Below are 16,982 nucleotides of genomic sequence, written 5' to 3' on the forward strand. Positions count from 1 at the left end.
AAGCTGGAGAAAGTGCTCTGTGATAATACCTTTATCTCTCACTTGCACAAATGGACTGTAAGAAGGGATTTTAACTGGAGTTCTCCACTGGACTTGTTTCTAGAGGATTTTGCAAGGAATTTATATGCTGGTTCCAGTATTCTTCAGATGAATTAGCATATGATTTTCAGAGACAAATGAATTAATTTTAGATGCTACAGAATAGTAAAATCTAAACTGTAGCAAGGCAGAGCAATGCGAGACTCAGCCCATTTTAGCTGCAACTTTGACTTGTTGCACCTAGATTATGGAGAGCTTCTTGCAACTCGTTTCAGTGCTCAAGCCAGTTTGCAACATGCAGGCTTCAGTTTAGAGGTGTGACTGGAACTTACCACTCTCCACTTCTTTCCCTCTAGCTCCAAGACAGGGGCATGGCTCTGCTGCAGGGAATTCTTAGGAGAGGTGGGACTTGGAGTATGGCTTTTTGTTGGAGAACGAACAGATGGACCTTGGGCACGTAGGCTGGGGTTCTTGTGAGTCTTCTGGTCATCAGAAACATGCCGAAGCCCTAAAAAGAAAGGATGTTTATGAAGGAGAGTCTGTTTTCCAGTCCTAAGGGTGTTCATATTTAAGCAGGAAGGGTTCATTTGTAATTGTGTTAAATTACTCTGTGAATTTAAATTCTTCATTTCCTCAAGGTTGTCTGGGTAATGATCTAAAGTGTAACTGCCTACATTTTTAGCAGTTTCTATAAAACCTCTTTTTCTGTGTATGAGGTATAACAGGAAATGCCACAATGTCTTCTAATCCCTCTCTGTAGTGAGCTCTGAGAGCTTGTTATATCATACTTTTCATCCATAAAAATGAGATTCTTTTTTCCAATTTATGACAGTATTTGACATATCCCTGCAGCATTAAAGGCAGATATATCAATCCTATGTAGTTAAAATCACAGCCATCCACTGTAGGTACAACTGTCCAGTGTTATTACAAAAAGCTTTATTATTGTAGTCCATGCTGATCTATGAGCCATACCTTTTCACCTAGCATTTAACACATTGTGCCACAGGCTGGGACACTGAATGTGAATCAGAAAGGGGGATAAATTTTTATTGCAATTGCAGCTTAGAGGTTCACCAGCTACTGGAGATTGAAGATGTCCAGCTTTGCTGCCTTAAAATTTAAAGGATACTTCTAAATACATGGTGTGAATTTCAGGCGTGTTAATGTATTTGGGTGCTGTTGTTCCTGAAGGAGGTTTTGGTATGCAGTCTCATTCATCAGACTCCCTGGAAGCATCAGAAGTTGCTCAAATGTAATTTAAAAATGCAGTGGAAGTTAGGTTAATACATATGGCAGCTCTTGAGGTAGTTTGACTCATGGACCAAAATTTGATTTCTCCTGACCTTTGGTAATTGCCTCTCCCTGGTTAAGCTGTGCAAATAGGGCGGAACGAGATGCAGTTCCTTCATCCTTTACAGTTTCTGTATCGAAGATGGGGGGAGGTCCAGGTGGTGGCGGTGGTGGTGGTGGTGGTGGGGAGAGGCAGGAGCTGCTTGTTAGAACAGACCGCATAGACATGGATGATGCTACAGGACCCTGTTTGAGATAGATGGAAATTATTTTACAGTGTTTCAAGGAACATTGTATTATGATAACTCTTATTTACTAGCATCCTTGAATGCTGTGAGTTTGACTGACTCTAGGCAGCTGCTGGCTCAGAAGAATTGCTGGCACCACAATCAGACATAATACTGTGAATCTTCCCCTGCTCCCAAGCAGGCAAGGCTGGAAGGACTAGACAGTCCACAGCACTATCTTACTGCAGAGCTACTCTACCTAAAATATTTCTCAAAATAGTTGTCAAGACTGATGTTAGAAGTCTTTAATAGTAAAGATTCCATAATTTATTCCAGTGTTTTCTTACATGAAAGGGAAAATGTCTCCCTTTTTTTCAGATACCAAATCCACTTAGCAATAGCTTAGTCTGCTTTCAGAAACATACAGAAAATGTTTTGATCTAACCCAAATAACTGTGAGGGTCATGAACTGTCATGCATACATATGCAGCATGCTACATTGTAGGCAAGATGTAAAATGTTGTTCTTCAGACTGTTCCAGTCATCTGCAAAGCTTCATATACAACAGAATGTAAAACTGTGGTGATTCAAGTCTCATTTCTGAAATTCGTTTTTTGAGATATTAGTTCAATTTCTCAAATTCATTTTTCTTTTTTTCAGTTGCAGGAGATCACAGCACACAAGTTATGAGTGAGGGCAGCCTTGGTAAAGTAAATAATCCAATCTTTCTTTCAGTTTGCATAATCAAAAGTACATCTTTAGGTCTGAATTATAATGCTTACATAGAATAATATCAAATGGGCAGAAAATACGAATAATGATCTGATTAAAATTTTATGCATCCTAGTAATATGTTAGATAGAACTGAGAAACTGAGAATCACTTTTTCTCTCTTGCCACTGAGTGTCACTCTGATCCCACCTCTCTACAGTGGATCAGTGACTCTTTTAAAAGAACTGTTGTGAAAAATTAGATTGGCTCTGACGCATTTAGATGGCTATACAGACATTCTGCACTACACCAGTACATATATATTAGGTGGGCGGATACAATGGGAAAATGTCAGTGACTAATTGTCTCCCTTTGTTAAGAGACACAGGTTGTGCATCCCTGGTAATCTATACTGTAAATAGATACTGCTTAACTGGACTCAGAGGATATATTTAACCACTGATGATGCCATTCCTTTCTGCTTTTCGCTAAACTGAAACAGCAAAGTATCCATCTGGTTCATACATCTCACATGAGTGAAAACTGTAGCTATTTTTTAAAAAGTAAACTTGTTCTGGCCTGTGATCCCAAACTGATAATGGGAAGGGGCCTGAGGTGAACATGCTCTTTGTGGTTTTATTCTTCACACATACTCTTATATTTATGTCAAAAAAAGAAAAAAGAAAAAAAGAAAAAGAAAGCTTGGCACATTTGAGTAAGTAACTGCCTTCAAACCTCTTAATCATTATGACCCTAATTAGAGTAGGATGGAAAAAGAATAATATTAGTTAACCTCTTAATGTACGCCCCCTTTTGGCACATAACATCTTCAGCATATAAATACTGTTGCATTTGAAGGAGCTGTTTATGGAATATGTTAGTGATGAATACATAGCAAAATTCTTTGCCACATAAGTGACATTAAAACTGCACTGCACTAAAAAGACTGTTGAATTCCCGGTACTTTGGTGAGTAATTTAATCGGTGTAGTGGTACAGTTTTATTGTTTCTGGAATGAGCTCTCTTCTATGTTAGTAAATCTTTTTGATCAATTATAAACATATAAGAAGAATCCCCTTTTGGAACTGATTATCATTTATTGTCAAGCTGTACCGGAACTGATTGGGATTGCTTTTAGTCACATTTCATTGTTGCATGGATACATTTAACTCAGAGTGTTTCTGCTTACATAGTTAGTAGTCGTAGGTCATTGTTTTAGGCTAGGAACAACTTATTCACTGGGCTTTCAAATTACAGTGCTGGTCTTTCTGCCTCTGCTAATGCCAGTAATGTTACCTGCAGCAGAGTCAGCACAACTGTGAATTATTATAATAAAAAACCCCAAAAGAATATAAGTGAATTTAGTGGCACAATCAGTTGTTGCTGTCTGAGGTGCAATAGAGATCTTCCCTATCTGTTGCCTGCAACCATAGCAACTGAATCCACTTTGTCCTGGTTATCCAGGATTCTGAACATTGCATTTGCAGGGCTTTTCAAAATACTCAGGATACTCAGAAATGGCACTCATTGTTCCCAGTACAGTGTATGCTTTATAGGAGGAGTAGTGGTAGTGGTTAATAACTTATAGTCTGAGATAAAAATCTGATTTCCCGAATTCGAAGTTGACATCTGATTTCCCAAACATAGCTTATTGCTGCCACCTGCATAAATATAGTGCTCTGATTTTCTAGAAACTTGTGTGTGTAAGACTCCCATATTCATTTGGAACTACTACCAATTAAATTCTGGAAAGGCTGCAAAGATGCATTAGAGAAAAAAAAGATGTAGAAGTTATCTGGGTATTGTGTGTACAACATGGAGTGGTGGGTCACTCTGCCAGTCTCTTTGCTTAGAGTGTCAAATGGAAGACCATCACAGATCATGCAGGAGACTCCAGGCCCAGCTGATCTTGATGAATAGTGCTTCAAAGTCAGCGTCCCAAATGGCAGTGAAAGTATGGGAATGTCTGTGTAACTGAGGGAAAGTAAAACTCAGAGGGATTTATCTTTGTAATTGGATGATCTCTCTCCCAAACCTCCAAAAGAACTATCTTGTGAAAGTACAGACAGAAAGGAAGGATTTTAAATACATCAATCAAGCTTGGACATGGTTTTGTATGACCGAAGAATGGTCTTAACTTTTCAAGAAAGAGCAGAGGTGGGAAGTAATCTGGGAAAATAGAAGCATCTTTCCCTTCCAAAGCAATACTGATTAAAAGACGACTCTAGTAAAAAATCTCAGTTCTTGACCCAAGGAGTGAAGACATTCTAGTCCTTTGAGTGAGTTTCAAGAGTAGGAAAAAAATTCATCCCTTTCACTGATGCTTCCTCCTCTTTCCCTTAAATGCCTGGTCCCTCCACCAAACTCAGTGGCTAGCTCCGCTAAGCTCAAAAGATGATGAGATCTAATTAAGAACACAGGAAATGTCACAAGGTCTCAGAAGATATGCGTGGGATTCAGTCACCCTTCGCACTTTTCCTCCTAATTGTGGGCAGTCACAGAAATAAGAAATGGACTGAACTGCTGTTGTTAACTGTTGTCCTGTATGACAAATTCTTGTTTAGTTTATGACCTGAGCTACAGGTACACAAACTAACATATACTGTATCACAGCACCTTCAATTGTTGTCTGAATATTTACAGCCATTCTGGAAACTGGAAACAGTTTCAGTCATAAATTAGGCTAAGGCAAAATTGAAGGATAAATCAAGGCAAAAAAGTTTGCCAAAGTACAGGCAGGGACTAATTGGTCCACTGTAGAGCTACCATATTATAGCATGGGCACATCCAGTAGGACAATTCCCCATTGAAACAGAATGGCATGGAAAATACGGACAAGTTTCACTAATGAGAGGGCATACAGAGACGTCCTTTAAAGGGGGGTTCAGTCCAACTGTGGCTTTTGTCACCTTTTCTTTGCCATTTTGATCTACCTGACTGAAATCAAACAAATGTTCAAATGAGGTGGAATTCTTTATGGGAAGAGTGACTCAGGGACACTCTAACAAGGGGACAGAAAGCACAAAAAACTGGAAATGCAGAAAATATGTTGCACTTCTTGCATTCCCTGCATGCCATAAAGATGGGACCTGTGCTGCACTCAAACACGCTGATGCTAAAGGGCATTTTGCAAGTCAGCCCAGTGAAGCAGTTCCAGGAACTTTCTTTTTTCATTAGTTTTGACTTTTATTACTACATAGACCTTCAAGTTACCAACCTAAGTCACTAGCAATTGGTTTGCTTTCCTTAGTCACCCTTCTAAGACCACTTAGATCCTCAGGCTCTAGAATCTAGTGACTTAGGCAACCTAAGTCACTAGCAATTGGTTTGCTTTCCTTAGTCACCCTTCTAAGACCACTTAGATCCTCAGGCTCTAGAATATTTCTGAACCAGACTCAGACTATTCTGGTATCTGGTAATACTTGTATATAGTCCTGTTCAATTTCAACTAGAGTGCCCTTTACAAAGTCCATTCATTTCTGTTCTTTATAGAGTGGTGTTTGTGAGAGCTGCTGGGAATAAAATAGCATGTTATATGCCCACAAAAGTTCATCTATCCTAAAGCAGCAGGTGCTTACCAGCTTTGCTATCTGCAAACAACTCTTCAGATTAACTTCAAGCAGATGTTAACAACAGCGTATCTTTATACAAAGAGTGTTAAGAGTCATTTGGACTAGCGGAGGCGGTTATTTGCAAGCTGCTTTTCTTCCTTTTATTTCAGCTGTTTGCCTTGGTAACAGCTGCTGCTTTCAGTGCTGTGGTGTCTATAGACATCACCTCAAGTTATGCTGATAGCCAACAGCTCCCATTAACATGTTGGTACGGCCATTTTTCCATCGTTTTCAAATATGCCACTTGTAGAAATTATCAGGGGAATAGATAGCGTCAGCCTTACTTGGTGAGAATGTAACACAAAAATAAGCCATTAACTTTTAACCTGCTGGCTTTGTATCATAGTGTATCATAGTGTATCATAGCACTTGATGTGCTTTAAACCTTGCTCCTGGAGCTTTCTGATATGGGGAAATGTAATTCTCTGAGTAAGGTCCTATCAAGAACAGGAGATGCGGCTCCTGTGGCCATGTAGTTACAGATCTGTGGGGGATGGAGCATGCCAGAAATTTCCTCCCAGGGAAAAAAACTGTCTTCAGCCTCCAACTAAACCATGTTCTGAAGGGGGAGACAGGAACAGGTCAGGGTTTGCTCCTTGCTGGATAGCCCAGAACCACCTGCAGAGGGGCCCAAGGGACTCCCATTGGCTGTGGCTCAGTAGCTTCCTGTAGTGACAGTGTTTGAAGCAGCTCATGGAGCTGGATCTGATAGATGTGTACTGTTTCTCTTCTCTAATGTTTATTATCACTGTAGAAGGGTTTGCAAGGTTGCAGTACAGCCTCAAAATATGTTGTATTTCTATCTTTATCTTGTACAACTGGCAGAAGGGTACTCTTCTTCTTTGCTGACTACCTAGCTGGCTCACTGGAAGAAAGAAATGAGTGTTTGTGTTAAGGCAGCTGGCTGTTAAAAATCATCTATTTTGGATCTCATTTAATTCCCTTGAAATTACAGTAAAGATGAGTGAAGCCCTTTGTTTCTGAGAAGCTGAGCCATGTTACAGCACACTTCTCCTAAAGGCTTTCCCTGGATCGCAGGGCAACAGCCAGTCTTGTTTGTTAGAGAAATAAAATGCTGTTTGTACGTAACACAAGTGCTCTGAATGCCATACAGACAATAAATTTTGATGGCCATATGCAGCTTGACATGTCTTTAGGTCTAAACTCAGCTACTGAGAAACAGTAAGAATTTCTTTTGATGTCTTATCACAGATATTACTATTCCCTGAGCCAGGCTTGCTGAACAATTCCCTGGGTTAGCCTTCTGTGTCACTGTTACTATATTTGTAGTATTGTAGCAACATGGAGCCCTACTCAGAAGCTTGAATCTCTGGGGATATGAGGGACTTATGTGCCAGGCCCTATACAAACACCTGCGATGTTCCTCTATGTTTATCCAGTTTTAGTCTGAAACAGTGCAGTACAGAAACTGGGGGAGCAAAGTCCTTGTGGTGGGAACCTGCTCAGCAGTATTTGAATGAATATACATTTCTTGTAGCAGCAATGGTAATTTTTACTCAAGACAAACAGATTATAATAATCTCTTATAATGCATAAAAATATATTACATATGCATGTGTGTAATATATAGTACCTATTTTATTAGTCATTCCTATTAAGAGGGAAGTATCTGTTTGTGGCTGAGGTAACAGGTGGCTTAGACCGAGGCATAAAATCCCTTTCTTAATTTATTGAAAAGCCGCCTTTTCATGGGAGCAGATGAACAGGAATCCTAATGGGAACTAAATTCTTCTCAAAAAAAAAAGATACCCCTGGTTTCTCTCTCTCCCCCTTTACAGTAATCCTAGTTTCACACCTCAAATGATTACAGCATTCTGTATTGTTCTTTTCATACATATGCACAGCCAAAGAGAAGAATCATGAAGCTCAAAATATCACATATCAACCTCTGGGAACAGGTGGACTGTGACTCAGGGGCACAGAGCTCTTGTTAAGGTGGTTTTTTTTTCTGTAAAAGTAGCTTAGCACAACAGTTCTATTACCTACCGTATTTAAGCCACCTGTCTGCAAGGGGTTATGCTGCCCTGAGATCTGCAATTTAGTAGATGAAACAGCTGACTTACAGGGCCTGTAATCTTTGTGAGTTAAAACACAAAACCACAAAAACCAGGCCAAGCTCTTTTCTAGTTACCGGGCCTCAGGAGAATTATTTATCTTTTGAGTTTTCAAACTTTGAAGCCTTCTGCCATTTATCACCTGTTCAGGATTTAAAATGGTGCTTACATCTTCACAGTTACTCAATGTTTTACACAGCCAAGGTCTTCTAAATCATTTGAGAACTGATAATGTAATTGTCAACAAGTAATGTACTCCGACAGACACATTAAAGCATCTTTTAGTTACATAAACATTCAGTAAAAAGAAGATCAATCCCTTTAGCAATATAATAAAGTTTTAATAGATGTATCTCTTCCTTTTTTATCTATTTTACATACTTGCAATTCTCCTTTTCTGCTGGAACTAGGCTGCATTATGTTACAGGTCAGGTTGCATTTGACAGCTGTTGTCAAACAAGCCTCTCCTAGGTTCTCCCTTAATGCATCTGAATGGTGTTTGGTAGTGATGTTAAAAGGACACTGTTGATACCCAGTAAAGACAAACATTGTCAGCCATTGTTGGGGTAAGGGAGTAAAACTGCTTTCTTTCAAAGGGACTTGGATATAATTGAGGCAGTCTCCACCAAAGAGGCAACTATTGCAGAGTTGCCAGGATGGCCAGTTTCTTAATTGACAGTGTACCAAAAACCTGAGCATTGCCTATTGTCTGAGAAAGAAACAGCAGAGGTTAAAGGATGCAAACTTTTCAAGTAAAAAGTATATGGAAATAGAGAAAGGAATGGAAGGGGACAGAAAAAGAGAGGAAAGGCTATGACTAAGAAAAACTGACCACTCTGAAAATGTCTGCATCTTATCCAAGATACAGGCATTTAAATCAGTACATCTGTGCTGCCCTTACTTCTATCTGAGTAAGGCCCCTGGGAGTGCAGTTGTGGCTGTGGCTGGAATTTGGCACTACAGTTTTGACCTTTAGCTTTAGTGAGGTGGCTCAGACAGTGGCTGCTTGGTAAGTGGGTCAAACTAAATATAGCAGAGAAGAGATACTGGAAGGATAATAGGAGGCTTTTGCCTGCACAAGTTGGTCTTTTGCAGCTTGTTCACCTCACTATGTAGTGAGATGATGTATTTCTGGGAAATATTTTGGTAGTACAGGAGGGAGACAGGGCCATTTTGTAAGAAAATGCCTGGAGGTGATTATTTAGAATGAAACGGCCAAAGTTTGTACTGACAACTAGTATAAATTACTCAATTACGCTAACGTAGGAATTAGGATGGTGCTTCTTGGTGTGCAGCCTGTGGAGAATTTCAGTTTTTAAAAAGTGTTTTTAGAGTGCTATCTAATGAGTTAGCAATGTTTCTAAAAGATGTTTCAGGAAAAAAAAGACTGGAAGATACTGTATTGGCTTAAATGGGAACAGGATATAAATAAATCTCAGCTGCTTCTGAGATATAAAGATGCAGACTTCCACCTAAGAATTTATTTTGATTTTTAAAGAGGGGGAGACATTTGTCACTTGAGTGAAATTAGAAACTAAACACTATAATGAAGTTCACTGCTAGTTTGTAAATATTTCCTCTTTGTAAAAAATCCTGCTGGCAAAATTTGTTCTAAAATGTCTATTGTATACAAAGAATCTAACTACAGATCTACCTGCAACTGACAGAAACATTCAGACAATTATCCTTGAGCAAGATTTGTTTCTTAACACTTATTTGATGTACAGGAAACTACAGCAATCACCCATTATCACTGGTTGTTTTCTTGCCGAAAAGTTAACCTGCAGAAATAGGAGCAAAAGTTTCACTTCCTCCAGCTTACTCATGCAGTCCTTGTAGCAAACAAACTTTTATTAGGCATTCTTGCGAACTTATATTACAGCTGTTCATTTCTTTGGACCACCAAAAAACAGCAGAGGGGGAAAAAAGAGCCATGCTTCAATAGAGTCTCTTCTGTAGGCAAAAAAAACCCAAAACAAGCAAACAAAAAGACAGGGCACTTGCTGTTTATCAGTAAGAGCTGAAAAAAGACACAGATTACTGTTACAGATGTAGATTTCATGTGAAGTCAGAAAGTTGTAGCAAAAAAAATGACAGTTGCTGCATGGGTAAGATGCTACACTGGGCATTTAAAACATTTCATTATAATAACAGCTTTTGCATAGGACTCATTGACATCTGAGAATATTGTATCTGGTAGCAAATTAAAATCTGCAAATTTCCATTAGGTTGGTAATTGCTGCTGTTCCCATTTTCAGGATGGCTAACTTGAGATTTAGTGAGCATAGTGAGTATAGTGAGCTGCCACTCACCACAGGGTATGTGTGGCAGAAGGTGGATCATATATAATGTAATGAGCTACAAAATTACACTTAAGGAAATACTGTAGATCCATCTGACTTCCACTGACAAGCATACGTTTTCTGACATATCTACAACCAGTTAATGGAAATGAATACTTCAGATCATGGTGAAAATACAGAATGGAACCTTTTACTCTCTGGGACAATCCTCCTCACAAACATACATGCTTTAAATATTTAGTTTTCTTCTGTGAGCACTGTACCAACAAATACCCTAACTGTATCCATCATGTCTTGAAATGCCTGTAATTTACATAAGGCCCATTTTTGTACCACTACTTCATACGGTAGCAAAACATGCTCTGATACACAAAGGTCTCAAGGTCCTTAACACCACTGATTTCTTGGCTTTCTCCTCACACATTCCCACACATTTCAATGTTCTCAAGTGGTAAAATATTGTCACACACCTTATTCACTCCAAAGTGAATAAGAAGAAAGCATTGTGCTAGATTCAAAGATCTGTAAGCATCTGCTTTTATCATAAATTTATTATGAAGCTGATAGAGGTAACCATTATTGCCAGAGCCTACTGCTTAGCTATTATTTCAAGCTTTTGCATCTGTTTTAATGTCTGTCTTGTAATTTATTAAGACATTTCTTTCACTTTCTTGTAAAATGTCTGCCTGCGTGCTTACTGCCAGAGCCAGAAACACTTTACTGTATGCACTACTGATCTGTTCCAAGGTTAACTGCAGCTGCCCTGTGCAGCTTGATGGAAGGGTACAGGAGGGCACAGCTTTGGGATACTGCCATAAAGCATGGCCAGAACCATGTGCACCATTGCATACAGAACCTATAGGTAAAGAGGCCAACTTCCCATTAAAAACTCCTGTCCCCTCCTTTTTGGAAACCAAGCATAGTTGCGTGCAGACAGATGCTCCTGGGGTTTTGTTGCAGTTCAAGCTATGAGAATACAGCTCTGAAAGAAGCAATAGTTATTGTTCTCCCTGACTCTTTACTCTCTTTAGAAACAGCCAAATGTGTTACTTAATAGCTTTTTATATAAAGCTTCAAGCAATGCTCTGTTGACTTCTGCAGCTGTGAAGGGTAAACTATCGGTATAATGTACTTTCATATCTTTTATATAGGCCAAAACCTGACTTTCTTTCTCTCTTTCCAGTAAAACAGCATTTCTGCATCAACCTTTCCCTTTCATAAATGTGCCACTTTCTTAATGCTTTGCCAAATGCCTGCTTTTTTCTTTTATGCATGTAAGTAGAAGCTGCTGTGCGCAATGATTAACAACTGTGTCTGGCATATATCTACAGCTTTTATATCTATTTCTGTCTAGGCCCTGATTCTGCAGACCTTTATGCTTCACTTCACACAGCATGAATCTGCAACTTTCACTCTCGCTTTAAAATGTATAATAAAAATGAAATTATCACTTGGGTAACTCTTGCTTTCTTAAATATATCTGTTACCAAGCTTCACAGAAATATTTAAACAACATTTAAACAACAAGCTATTTAAACAACCTGCTAATTTGATGGATTCTAATTTCCTTAAATTCACATAGAATTATGAAGTAAAACATGAAATAAATCATGAAGTGAAAACCCCATGTAATTTTACATGAAGTAAAACTTTAAAAAAATATACATCCATAACAATGTGTTAGTAATTGAATTTAATATTTCTGACATACATTATATGAATGATAATTTAAATGAGCCATACTTCCAAGTCAACTTCCAGATCTGAGTGATATCTGAAATGAGCGAAATCAATACTTCAGATGCTGTAATGGGCTTATCACTCATGATGGAATGAGCGCTGCTGGCAGGAAGCTATGCTTAATATTAACAACTCACACCCGGATTTGTATTCAGCAATTTTTTGCAAAACTGAAGAGAGGCAAATAAAAAGATGCGATGGATAAACAGAAAGATGAATGGGAAATAACAGGAAATAGAAATGGGTATAAGATAAAATGAGAATTATGGGAAAGAATGGGAAATAGAAAGATGAGTATAAGACCAGTCAAATATAATTTGCAACAGTTACACTTCTGAGTAAGACTTACCAGTACCCATCAGCACTGAGAGTTCCTCCAGTTTAATCAAATGGCTATAACAAATTTTTATCTATCTTACAACACTATTTCCATACATGTAAAGTTCTATTAAAGATGAAGAGGATTCCTTCTCTGTATTAGCAAAACTAAATCTGTCCCAGATTCTCACGCTAATTCGGCTAACAAGGTACTACAACTTCTTTTCCTTATCTAATAATTTAAAAAACATTAAGTCTTCTCACATTGCTGATTATAATAGAGTAGAATGCAGCAAGTGTGAAATTTTGTACGAAATTAAGGAAGAGAATCACATTTAATATTTTAATCTTTTACTACAGAAACCTACAAGGAAGCAGACAATTCCAGTCTTCTAATTTATCATGTTTAAGCATTTTTGCATTACTTCAAACTAAGAAGTACAGACAGATTATCTTCTCTCCTGTGTTCAAACTTGCACTTGAATACTTGAGTACTGTAAGGCCTTGTACGATAATACCTAATTGTACAAGATGTGAAGAGAAAGTTGCATAATCTGTTGCTGAGTACAAGTAACATACATTTTCTTACATGGTTATCTCCCCAACATACATTCTCTTACATGGTTATGAGCTCCATACATGGGGAGATAAAGTAACTTTTCCAGGTGCCACAGAATGACACAACAGTTTCAGTTTGAAGGAACTTTTGAAGATCACCAGTTCGATCCCCCTGCCACAGACAGGGCCACCTTTCACTAGACCAGGTTGTTTAAAAACGCATCCAGACTGGCTTTGACCACTCCCAGGGATGGGGCAGCCACAGCTTCTTCAGACAACCTGTGCCACTGCCTCACCATCCTCATCATAAAAAATTCCTTCCTCATATTCAATCTGCATCTACCCTTTTTCAGTTTAAAACTGTTGCTCCTTGTCCTCTCACTACAGGACCTGGTAAAGTCTTTCTCCGTCTTTCTTATAAGCCCCCTTTATATATTGAAAGGCTGCAATAAGGCCTTCCTGGATCCTTCTCTTCTCCAGGCTGAACAAGCCCAAGTCTCTCAACCTTTCTTCATAGGAGAGGTCTTCCATCCCTTATTCCATGTTAAAATACATTCCATCCAAAAGCTCTACCTCACTTCCCTACTTCCTGAGTTCTTAACAATAGGCTGGTCTGGTAATTAAATTATCTGGTGGCCTATACATCATTCAATTAAAAAAAACAAAACCAAAACCAAAACCTATATATAAGAAATTATAAACTTGGGGTGAAAGACTGCATATGTGCATGTATGTGAGTGCACTGGTAAGTTTAGGAGATGATAACAGCAAAGAGCTTGGTGATTACATTTTAATATACTTCAGCAATTCTCCTAACCTGATCATACACATGAGCATGTTACTAGAATGATACAGAATATTACATCAGTGTAGACAGTGAACATAAACTCTTACTTTTATACCCAAAAGAAAACTAATTCTTCATGTTTATACATCTTCTAGAAAACAGTATTCATGGCCATCATCTTTCTATGCATCTCACATGTAACACACAGAAGATGTTTATATAGAGATGTTTATAAAATAGAGAGCATAATTAGGCATAGTTATATTTACTTTATATGTATTTCAGAAATTGTTTCTGTATGCATAAAAGTTTTATACAGATAGCTAGCTATGAAGTAAGAAATAGGTATGTATCTCTTGTGCTACTTTTTCCTGTTACTGTATCTCTTTTCTTTAGATTCTTTCCACGCTTCTTCTCATTTCCCTGTCATGTTCCCCCAGTTTTCCTTTAGTCTGGCATATCCTTCAAATTTCTGGGGTTTGTTTTTGTTTCTACCTTATACTGGAGCAGGCCTGGAGAACCGTCTGCCTCTCCTCACCATCTGCAGCTGGAAATTATGGCTATAATCATCCCAAATCATTCTTCCCTCTTCTGCCAAACCTGTACCTGAATGGCCTGACACATCTACATGTCTTTCAAAATTTTACTGTCTTGGCTGGGAAGTCCATGGACCATAACTTTTGCCCTGGACTCTATTTTTCCTGAGCTAATGACCTGCATTAAAAGTCAATCTGGTTACTGGCTATGGTCATCATGAGGAAGGAAAGAGTACTTACAGTTTTACTCCAGGTGAGACCTGTGGTATGATGCTCTTTGATATAAGCTTGAAGCTCAGACCAGATGTTCAGATACGACTTCACCCAATCAACATGGCGTGTGTCACTGTAAAAACAGAGACAATACTTATATGTGTGAATGTACTTAAAACCTGAAAGCACTGCTATTCTTGCTTAAAGCAGGTAAAACCCAATGTCTGCCTTAAAGCCATGGACAAATCAGTTAGCAGACAGCCAGCCAGCCCAGTGCTGAAAATACTGAAGCCTACTACGTTGGAAAGCTTTTAGATCCTTCCATAGACAAACAAAGGCAAAGGATGCCTCTAGCACAGAGTGATTCATGAAGGTGCGTCATCATTCCAATCAGGCTCCAAGCCAAGCACTAAAGGTACATGGAATTGTGCAGCAGCCTCTCAGACCCAGTTTCAGGGTACTGAATTTTAGAAAATTAAACATCCATGGGTTCTGTAAAGCATTCTAGTTTCCAAGTTCAAATGTAGCCAGGGTAATACTGGATCATGTTATAGTCATCAGACTAAAATATTTATACATCAAGAATTTTTCAAGTACAAGTCACAGTTGGCTCTGGAAACATTATCTGGAAGGCTTAGTCTTCTTATGGGACAGTAAGTGAAAACAAGAAATATGGAGAGAGAGAGAGAAACTGCTTGTAAGATTAAGTCCTTAGTTATGAAAAATTATTACTAAGTAGTGATGGCTATGGACTGGATGCTTGCAAGGATTTGGGTGTCTACCTCGTATTTATTTCCTTTGGAGTTTGATTCTTAATACTGCTGAGGATCTGAGTCAACAGGTTTAATCCAAAGCCTACTGAAGTCAAGGGAAAGCCTTCCACTACTTTGGAAGACATTGTGAAAAACAGGAAACAAATTCCTTATTAGGGGAAGAACTAAATACCTAAATAATGTAACCTGTTTATAGTGTTAGGTAAGACATTTTCTTCTTCAGAAGTACTAAAGCTGTATTCTAAATATCTTCAGTAACCCCAGGGGGTACTACCTTCAGTAGGTAAACTAAGGCTTTGGGAATAATACATAATATATATAAAATATAAAATACTATATATAATACATAATATATATTTAAACCTAGACAATAAATAGAAATCTATACAACCGGGTTTTATATAGATAAAGTTTTCCTCACTAAAGAGGAAAAACTCAATAGCAAATACTGTTCTTCACTGGGATAGAAAAACCAAGATCCAAAATGTGGCTTCCAAAAGTTTCAAATCAACGTGATTTATACATGACTTTTCTAAGAGGGCATAGAAAGGACCTGTATTTTTTTCTGTTTTGCTGTCAGCTCACAAATCTCATTCACAGAACTTTTTAATGAATTCCTTGTGCTCTTAAAAACAATCCAGTGGTACAGAAAAAAAAAATCAAATTGGTAGCTATGAAATTTAAACGCTCTGTTGCATATATCTACCACCTAAGTGCACACTTTCAAGCAAAGAGCAAGAACAGCCACAGTATGAGTGCACAAATGAGACAAAGATGCACAGCAGCTAGTTGGCCACACACTGATATGTAAATATACGTTTACATATAAGCTTATGATGCTGTAATGCCAGAATCCTGTCGCTTGCAGAGATGGAAAACCAGCGCCGCTGGTGCTGCTGCCATTCTCACTGCAACATGCTGCGGGTCAAAGATGAGGAGAAGAAAATATACTACTGCAAGCAGATTTTATCAAATGCTTTTTAGTTTACAAAATGCTTTCTGTGATGGCATTGTGAACCCTGTCTGTATGGTTAATACTCTGTTCTCTGGCTACTAGATAGTGGGGCTTGGCAACATACCTGTGCTTGTAGTCCTTTAATACCCTGTTAGTATAAAAGGTAGCAGCATCATTCATCTCCTTGACATAAGGGCCTGGTTTAGGAGACTAGGAACATCAAACCATGGTAGCAGGAAATAACAGAAGGAGAAAGGAAGTAAAAAATTAGTCAGATACTTTCCCTGATGTATCAGGTATATTACAGAACACCTTCTTGGGTGTAGTAGACTGAAGAACCATGCAGATGAGACTGCAGAGTTCTGCAAGATTTGAAACTATTCTGGGCCACGCCATCCAGAAGCACATTTACAACCCTTCCAACCATCCCGTGTGTCACTCACCACTGCTATCCACCCAAGGGCAGGTATGCTTTCACTGACGGCTGAGAGGTGGTTGAACATTTTACTCCCTCTGTTCCTTTCTCTGAAGTTCTGGATTTCCTGAATCTTCTCTGATATTGGCTTGAGAAGCATTGCCACCTCGTTCTGGGGAAAAAAAAGACAAGACGACACTGCTGTTACAATGGGTGGTCCAAAATCACCCAGTGGTTTAACATTGTCCTCCTGCCCATTGATTTAACAGCTGGAAAGAAAGGTCAGCATATTCTCTACATTAAAGTAACAATTTAATTATCTTCCTCTGGTTGCATTGGCAAAATGCACAAACATTAACTATTAATAATGTGCTACAGCAAAAATTTTTCTCAGCACTGGCAGCATTTTTACATGCTGCTCAGGTTAA

The 16,982-nt window shown here is 38.5% G+C and overlaps 1 protein-coding gene and 1 long non-coding RNA gene across 3 annotated transcripts in view; one reads left to right on the forward strand and one right to left on the reverse strand.

Moving 5' to 3' along the window:
* Positions 1-16,982, forward strand: part of LOC133267293 (uncharacterized) — a 47,303-nt gene that overhangs the window by 11,874 nt on the left and 18,447 nt on the right. Inside the window, exon 2 of the long non-coding RNA XR_009742697.1 lies at positions 2,220-2,269. This is a non-coding gene — a long non-coding RNA (uncharacterized LOC133267293). The remainder of the gene's footprint in view (positions 1-2,219; positions 2,270-16,982) is intronic.
* CAP2 (cyclase associated actin cytoskeleton regulatory protein 2) overlaps positions 1-16,982 on the reverse strand; it is a 68,276-nt gene that overhangs the window by 8,059 nt on the left and 43,235 nt on the right. For both annotated transcript variants that reach the window (XM_061449506.1, XM_061449507.1), the window contains exons 5-9: positions 16,583-16,726; positions 16,264-16,349; positions 14,439-14,544; positions 1,386-1,578; positions 372-547 (exon numbers count right to left, since the gene is read on the reverse strand). In XM_061449506.1, coding sequence (XP_061305490.1) covers positions 372-547; positions 1,386-1,578; positions 14,439-14,544; positions 16,264-16,349; positions 16,583-16,726 — 705 coding nt within the window. The remainder of the gene's footprint in view (positions 1-371; positions 548-1,385; positions 1,579-14,438; positions 14,545-16,263; positions 16,350-16,582; positions 16,727-16,982) is intronic.

Source organism: Pezoporus flaviventris, unplaced genomic scaffold (assembly GCF_033815535.1).
Source record: "Pezoporus flaviventris isolate CSIRO_AGI_PZ_B2104156 unplaced genomic scaffold, CSIRO_AGI_Pfla_v1 ptg000007l, whole genome shotgun sequence".
Taxonomy (NCBI): Eukaryota; Metazoa; Chordata; class Aves; order Psittaciformes; family Psittacidae; genus Pezoporus; species Pezoporus flaviventris.